Source organism: Eschscholzia californica, unplaced genomic scaffold, assembly GCF_041429995.1.
Source record: "Eschscholzia californica isolate CP2 unplaced genomic scaffold, dmEscCali1.0.p SCAF_2, whole genome shotgun sequence".
NCBI lineage: Eukaryota > Viridiplantae > Streptophyta > Magnoliopsida > Ranunculales > Papaveraceae > Eschscholzia > Eschscholzia californica.
In genome coordinates, this window is record NW_028238309.1 from 66,004,023 (window position 1) to 66,012,990 (window position 8,968).

Below are 8,968 nucleotides of genomic sequence, written 5' to 3' on the forward strand. Positions count from 1 at the left end.
TCGTCCCTTTGAATTAATTCATGCGGATTTATGGGGACCTTTCTCCGTCCCCTCAAACTCTGGTTGTCGTTATTTCTTAACTTTAGTGGACGATTTTACTCGTTGCACTTGGATTTTTTTAATGTCACATAAATCCGACACTACTCAATTTCTCAAGAATTTTTCTAATTATATATCAACTCAATTTGATTCTTCCATCTCCAATTTACAATCCGGACAAGGAACGATTCCTATTCCGAAAATTCAATCAATCTGATCTGATAATGGTATGGAATTTATGAATTATGAACTTCAATCATGGTTCCGTAAGAAGGGCATTATTCATCAAACTAGTTGCCCTCATACTCCTCAACAGAATGGCATCGTCGAAAGAAAACATCGACACATTCTGGAAGTAGCATGCTCCTTACGACTTCAAGCCCATCTCCCAATTTCCTTTTGGGGTGAATGTGTTCTAACGGCAGTATATCTCATCAACAAATTGCCAACACCAACATTACAAGGCATTTCTCCTCATGAAAAACTCTTGGGTTCTCCTCCCAAATTTGACCATCTTCGGGTCTTTGGATGTCTATGTTATACTAGACGTCCTTTGGTAAATACAAAGTTAGATTCCCGAGCATCTCCGGGTATTTTCGTCGGCTATCCCCACAATCAAAAAGGATATCGCGTTTTTGACTTGAATTCTCGTAAAATAATCACCTCTCGTGATGTTCTTTTTTACGAAGATAAATTTCCGATGTTGTCTAAACATCCGATCCCTCATCCTCCTCCTTACCGACCGATGGTCTCCATCCACGACGATGGTACTTTTAATTTTCCGAGGACATCACAATCGGCTCCTCGTCAAGTCTCTCATCAAGCGTCTGATGTGCCTATAGGCACTCCCTCACGGCTTTCCGGCTCTATCCCTTCCGCTTCGGGTCAGTCCGACAGCGACTCCTCTTCGGGCACCCCTGGGCACCTCACGGATCCATCCCAGAGCCCGGCCCCCACCTCCATCGACCAGGCACCCACATCTCTAGGGGCGCCTCCTCCCGATGATCCGATTCATCCTCCACGGCCATGACGCAACCGCCGACCACCCACTCATCTCAATGATTACATCTGTCACTCTTACCCGGATTCTAATGTGGTATACCCTCTTACTTAATATCTAAATTTTGAACAATTCTCGGGTTCTCATCAAATCTTTCTCAATTCAGTAATCACAACCGTTGAACCCACTTCTTATTCTCAAGCCGTCAAATCAGCTCATTGGCGTGAGGCAATGTCTAAAGAAATTGCCGCTTTAGAATCAAATAAAACATGGACCATTACGGACCTCCCTTCTGGAAAAAGGGCAATTGGATGTAAATGGGTCTACAAAATCAAATTCAAAGCGGATGGTTCCATTGAACGCTACAAAGACCGTCTCTTAGCGAAAGGATATACACAAATCTAGGGTCTCGATTTTCATAACACCTTTGCCCCCGCCGCAAAATTAGTTACTGTACGCGTTCTTCTATCAATCGCGTCTATTAAAGGTTGGTCTCTCCACCAACTAGATTTAAATAATGCCTTTCTCCAAGGCGACCTCGATGAAGAGGTCTTCATGAAATTACCTCCCGGTTTCTCCAAACAGGGGGAGTCCAAAGTCTGTCGCCTTCAGAAATCTCTCTATGGCCTTAAACAGGCATCTCGTCAATGGTTCTCAAAATTTTCATCCGTCCTTATCAAAAAGGGTTTTACACAATCCCTCTCTGATTATTTTTTACCTTCTCTCTGCACATCTTCCGTACATCTGTACGTTCTAGTTTACGTAGATGACATTGTCATCACAGGCAATGATGAATCCGCAAATATGCAACAGAAAATATGCCCTTGACATCATTAAAGACTCTGGCCTTTCGGCATGTCGTCCTCCTCCTTTCCCAATGGAAAAGAAGCTTCGTCTCAGTCCTTCCGATGGTGATCCTCTTCCGGATCCCACCGTTTACAGACGGCTGATTGGTCGTCTTCTCTATCTCACCGTAACACGTCCTGATATCTGTTACGCGGTCAATAATCTTAGTCAATTTTTACAAAAACCCAACACTGCTCACCTTGATGCTGCTCATCGGGTTCTTCGTTATCTCAAAGGATCCATTGGCCATTGCCTTCTTCTCTCTTCTTCCAGTTCTCTTCACATCACTGGATACTGTGACTCTGACTGGGCTGGATGCCCCTCCACTCGTCGTTTTACCACGGGTTACTTCACTATGTTGGGGTCTAGCCCTCTCTCTCGGAAATTCAAGAAACAACCAACGATTGCTAAATCTTCTCCTGAAGCAGAATACCGTGCGCTAGCACATCTCACTAGTGAGCTTCAATGGCTGAAGTACCTTCTCAAAGATCTTGGCATAACACATTCTTCACCCATGACGGTTCACTGTGATAACAAAGCTGCTCTCCACATCGCCGATAACCCAGTCTTCCATGAACGAACAAAGCGTATTGAGATTGATTGTAACTTCGTTCGGGAAAAGATCAAAGCAAATGTCATCGCTCCTCGTTGCACACCAACTTCTGAACTAGCGGATATTTTTACCAAGCCACTAGGAGCTGATGCATTCAAGACGATTATTGGCAAGTTGGGCCTCACGTCCCTTTCGGCTCCAACTTGAGGGGGAGTGTTAGAATATAGCACCGACCAAGAGACAATCTTCGGGAGCAAGACTTACCCTAGTCGGTTTTGCTATTATGTAAAGTTGTTAATTATTGTAATATTCATGAATAGGGAAGTTTTCCAATATTCCTAAATTACTTCTATATGTAAATCCCTTGTAAACCTATAAATACCTATGGAAATCAATGAATAAAATACACAGAGAAATCTTCTCACACATCTCTCTCTTCCTTGTCTTCTCTCTCTGTGTTCAAGCTATTATTATTATTCAAAGAGGTACTTCCCTCTTCACATGGTATAAGAGCCAATTCAATTTTTCTTTAATATCAATTTGTTTTATCATGACTACTACTGAAGTCGATTCTGGAGACTATACTCCTAATTCTCCACCTAATCCAAGTATTCGATCATCTATTCTGTATGATGACAATGCCGCCGATATTTGGCGTAATTTATATGATCGGTTTCATCAAACCAATGCTCCTAAAGTGTTTCAACTTAAGCGAGCCATATCTTCTCTCAAACAAGAATCGTTTGACGTCTCTACTTACTTCATTCACTTGAAATCTTTACAAGATGAGTTACAGTCTGTATTGGTTATCGAACCTTGCATATGCAATCATGGAAAGACATTCATTGATCGCTTTAATCAAGAGAGAGCCATGAAATTCCTCCAAGGTCTTCATGACCGATTCTCCGCCATCCGGAGTAAAATATTGATAATGTTCCCCTTCCCGTCCATTCCCAAAATTCATAGTCTCGTCAAGCAAGAAGAAGTACAACAAAACATTGCTTGACACATCGATTAATCCGGAATCGGCTTCACTTGCCGTCGGCAATCAAGGTTATGTTCCTCAACCTCGATCGGATCGAACTTCACGATCAGACAAGAGTGATATCGGTCCAAAATACCTCACCCTCTTTGTGATTATTATGGGCTTCATGGCCATGTTCGGGCCACCTGCTACCAGCTCCATGGCTACCCGGATGGTTCTCGACGCCCGAAGCCTAACACGGTTGCTGCTGTCTAAGACACAGAGGTGCCTTTAGCGAACTTTATGTCCCTCAATCAATACCGCCACCTGGTCTCGTTAATTCAGAACCGTGAAATGTATATGGCATCAGTTAGGTTAGTCGGTTGATCTGTTCTTCTTGGTCTCGTCATAGGAACAGCCTTTATTGTAATAGCATCGGTGACCAACCCCCCCCCCCACCCACAATAAGAATACCACACCACCGCCAATAACAACATCATCCCACACCACCGCCAATAACAACATCATCCCACACCACCGCCAATAACAACACCCTCCCACCCCATAATTGTAACTACTATAAATATGTAACAATACCATTCAACACCACCGCCAAAAACAATACCACCACCATAAAGATGGATCCTGCAGTCTTCACCGGTGATGGCGTCAATGTCGAACGTGAAGTTGTTGGTTACTGATTCTAAAGTACTAGTTACAATTATGGTTATTCCGATGACCATAATTCTAACCATAATTCTAACTAGTACTTTAGCATCAGTTGCCCACTGCTTCATGCCTTAATGCGATGTTGGTTCTAAGGATCGAAGATTTATGTTCTTGTATTCTTTATTCTCTCAATCAACACCCAAAATTCATATATACCAATTTAGGTATCAATTCTATAAATATTATGACTTGATTTGTAAACCTGACTAATTTGATTGTTTTGGTATTAGGTTTCAAAATCTAGGGGAGATGATGGAGAAATGATGCCGCGATCTCACCTAGTTTCATTGAGGGGCTAACACTGGAAGGGGCGATCGGTCATACAGGTAAGTAGAGTTGTTGAATCGTAAATCGCTTTTTTTTTTCTTTTTCTTTTTATAAATCGTATTCGTATAGTAGGTTCAAGTCGTAAGGTTTTCTTTCCTAGTACAAACATAAGTTTATTTTCATATGATCAATTTTGTTACTCTTACATATGTAATATATCATGTCTCATAGGGTATAAGGGTTTTTTGGGTTACAGTGAATATCATAATAAAGAGAGTAAACAAAAATTATAGTTTAAAGCTAACTTTGATTGGTTGGAAGTAGAGAGCTAACCCTAAGAATTAATGTAACATGAACACCACCACAATTCACAATAAATTGGATTACCTATTTGATTAATTTGATTTCCTGATAATTTGTTTCAAGAATTTAACCTTTACTGCTGGGTGGTGTAGTGCTGGTCGTTGGTGGTGCAGTGCTAGCCGTTGGTGGTGCAGTGTTAGCCGTTGGTGGTGCAGTGCTAGCCGTTGGTGGTGCAATCGTGCTGGCTTCCTTAGTTTGGTTTGAGAATCATATCATACAATCATTATACCACATGCATGCCCGAGTAGAGGTTGGACACCTTTGTGTTATATCTTGAACGGCTGTATCAACACAAACCCTGCATATTTTGTTTGTTATATTGCCTCTAAACTGTACGGATCCGTAAACGACATCAGAGTTCTGGCCTATGGTGTTATTATAGTAGTAGTAGTATCCTTTACCTATGTCCATTTTGATGTAATATGAGGATAGAGAACTGAGAAGGTGATCGGTGTTGGTCCGAAATGAACTTTTATCAATTTTATTACCTACTAAACATATGTGACAAACATAAGAAGTAGGAAATGATTCTGGTTCTCGTGCAATGGTGGTGAAGTTACAAAATTGGATGGTGATGATCAGAAACCAAAAGCTACCCATTTGGATAATGGAATTCTTCATCTGAACAGAAAAAACTAAAATTTTATATTGAATTATTTGACCAGTCATTTTTTGAATTAGTGAAATGGTCAAAAGGCCGACTTTGAATCTTTATGCTAGCCATTGGTGGTGCAGTACTAGCCGTTGGTGGTGCAGTGCTAGCCGTTGGGCATTGTCGTTCTAGCCGTTGGTGGTGCAGTGCTAGCCATTGGGCATTGTCGTGCTAGCCGTTGGTGGTGCTGTGCTAGCCGTTGGTGTTGCAGTGCTAGCCGTTGGTGGTGCAGTGCTAGCCGTTGGTGGTGCAATCGTGTTATTATCGTAGGACTTGTTATAATTTGACAGTTCAATTAGAAGATGATGAATTGAGGAACTTGTCAATCCAGTTTCATTAGCTACCCCTTAACATTTCAAGATTGGGAATGCCCTAGAACAAGAAACTTCATGACTGAAAGAAACAAGAAAAACAATCAAACCCAACCCCCTAAAACTACTAAAAGAAAGACAGAGAGACTGACAGAACTCAATTAGGGTACCCTCTGCTTCTTCTTCTTCCATCATTTCTTGCTAAGAACTCAATTTTGCCCAGAATCAGTCTTACTTATATGCTCATCATCAGTCTTCAACTTCTGCAATTGACCCAAGAACAAGAAAATTAAAGATTCCTCTAACTAACTAAATGTCATTTTTGAGTTACTAACACCACCACCAAATGAATATCATATGGTTGAAAAGAAAAGCACACAAATGAATATCATAAAGATGAAAAGACATCCAAAGCTAATCTATGTAGTTGGTCTCGGCCGAGAATCTCGGGTCTCGGACTCGGTCCTCTCCGAGAGGAGACTCGGTCGACACCCCGAATTAGGGTTTGACTGAGTTTCTCGGCTACCTCAGCCGAGACTGAGACAGCAACATCTAATCATTTGGACTTTTTTTTGGAAACTTCAAATCTTATTTGTATAGTGTATACAAAAATTAACCAAAGACTTTGACATGGGGTATGAAGAGCATGAAGACCATAAAAAAATTTAAGTACAGACAATTTCCTATATTGTGGTCTAAGTTTTAAGTCTTAACTAATTTGTGGTAGTAGAAGGCATCCCATCAAATTTCTTGATTTGAGAAAGTTTGTTACAAATTTCCCAACTTCCAATAACTAATCCTAAATTCTGTTTCTCAACTTCCAATAACTAATCCTAAATTCTGTTTCTCAACTTCCAAATAACTAATCCTAAATTCTATTTCTCAACTTCCAATAACTAATCCTAAATTCTGTTTCTCAACTTCCAAATAACTAACCCTAAATTCTGTTTTCTTCCTCACTTCCCTTCTAGTTGTTATAAACAGTTTCAGTTACATTCTTGATTTGAGAAAGTCTGTTACAAATTTCTCAACTTCCAAATAACTAACCCTATATTCTTGATTTGAGAAAGTCTGTTACAAATTTTCCAACTTCCAATAACTAACCCTAAATTCTGTTTTCTTCCTCACTTCCCTTCTAGTTGTTCTTTATATAAGCTCAACTTTGATCTTCCATTTCACTTGTCAATTAGCAAAATCAAAAACCAATCCTATAGAGAGAAAGTGAAAAGAGTTCATATTGATCAAGAAGAAGAAGAAGAAGGAAAAGAAACGATGGAAAACCAAAGAAATGATTCCAACCGCAATGGAATTGACAGACCCACCACCACAAATAACGGTAACCCCACCACAAATAACGGTTCCTCCACCGCGATTAACGGTGCTCCCACCACCACCACCAATAACGGTAACCCCGCCACAAATAATGGTTCCTCCCCCACAAATAACGGTTCCTCCACCGCGATTAACGGTGCTCCCACCACCACCACCAATAACAACGGAGCCACCACCTCTACCTCCACCTCCACCACCAATAATGTTACCACCACCCCCACTTCCAATAACAGCCCCACCGCCGCTTCCAATAACAGCCCCACCGCCGCTTTCAATAACAGCCCCACCACCACTTCCAATAACAGCCCCACCACCACTTCCAATAATAGCCCCACCACCACCAATAACAACGGAGCCACCACTTCCAACAATGATGGCACCACAGAAGCCGGCGTCATGAGCATCTTTAATATCGATGATGAGGAAGTAACTCAAATTGTCCATGTATCAGTCATCGGAACAGAGTTTAACGTCAGTAGTATTTTACTATCAGTTGCGGACGACTCCACTTTCAATGTCATTATTACTCTCGGAGATCCAATTCAATTGTCTATTCCTCGCTTGACAAATAACGGTTCCTCCACCGTTGCTGGTTCCATCACCATAAATGTGGAAGAACCTGCAGTCTTTACCAGTGATGGGGTCACTGTCAAAATAACAGTCTCCAGAAATGGCGCCATTGTTGTAAGTAGTAGATTAGCATCAGTCAACTCCACTGTCAATGCCCATATTTCTGTCGGTTCTAGTGGTCCAAGAATTCAATTGTTCATTCCTCAGATATGAATTTAGGTACAAATTTTATAATCATGCCTTTTGATCAATTGTCAATTGAACAAGATTTGTTATTGTTTAATCATGCCTTTTGATCAATTGCAGAAGAAGAGGAAGAAGAAGATGAAGAAACAGAGGATACCTCCATTAATGAAATCTGTATCTGAAGTGGTGGTTGGGTTTATTTTCTTGTTACTCTGTTTTTGTTTTTCAAGTAATGATGATTGTAATTGATCCCCATAATAATGGAAAATTTGATATTAAGGTACTGAATAAACTAGATTACATATTACCCATTTGATGAATTTGTGTTTCAATTGTGAAATTCAACATGTTTGATTGTTCCAGTTTTTCTGATTCTTTCTTCCTGAGAATTTTGATTAAAGAATTTCTTGGTGTATGCCAAGTGTAAATAAATTCATAATATAAAGGCAATCTAGTTTAGATGTACTAATGCTACAAACTGTTGCCGATAAGAATAATTATCTCAACACATCTATGTCAACTATTTGTAATTCGCTACGGTTTTTTACTTAGCAAGGAATATCAAAATTTTGTAATTCGTGAAAAAATTATTACTTACAGTTTTGTCTTTGATATCTTCATTTTAGTATTTGCTACGGGTTTATATATTCACGGACCATCATGGGGTGTTTGGTGAATATGTTATTAATCATCCAAAAAGAAATGTCCACAATGGTTCGAAAACATATTGTAATAAACTAGAAACCAGATGAAAACCAAGGCATTTAGTAAAGTGTCATGTTAGATATTTCCACGTTTTACCTTTCTCGGACATCGAAGAATCAGACATTTGATGTCAATACAATCTTTGAATATTGCGTGGAGTGTAAATTAATAGAGGGAGAAACTCGAACCTATCATTACAACAAATTCAGACAATCGATTTCTCGACTGATGGCTTTGACATTAAAGAAAATGGGAAAAAACATACAGATGATGAAGAAAAGAAAAAACATTTGGATGATGAAGAAGAGAAGAAAGATAGCATGTTCAATTAAGTTGGGAGAGGAGATGAATGTACAGTGAGAGAAAAGAAATAGTGTTTTATAGGAAAGAAGAAGTTGGCAACAACTGACTACTTGTTTGTTCGTTCTGCGAAGGGAAAAGTTTCTCTTAG

At 40.0% G+C, this 8,968-nt stretch overlaps 1 protein-coding gene across 1 annotated transcript; it reads right to left on the reverse strand.

Annotated features, from left to right (window-relative positions):
* Positions 1 to 6,865: 6,865 nt before the first annotated feature.
* On the reverse strand, positions 6,866 to 8,549 carry LOC147560451 (uncharacterized). The gene is made up of 2 exons (XM_086658031.1): positions 8,322 to 8,549; positions 6,866 to 7,702 (listed from the first exon to the last, which is right to left on the reverse strand). Exon 2 carries the CDS (start codon positions 7,498 to 7,500, stop codon positions 6,907 to 6,909), a length of 594 nt encoding a protein of 197 aa, XP_086514157.1. The 5' UTR covers positions 7,501 to 7,702; positions 8,322 to 8,549; the 3' UTR covers positions 6,866 to 6,906.
* Between the last annotated feature and the right edge of the window lie 419 nt (positions 8,550 to 8,968).

Excerpts from the sequence above, each read along its gene's own strand:
- LOC147560451 (XM_086658031.1), bottom strand. The coding sequence starts at position 7,500 with ATGGACAATTTGAGTTACTTCCTCATCATCGATATTAAAGATGCTCAT.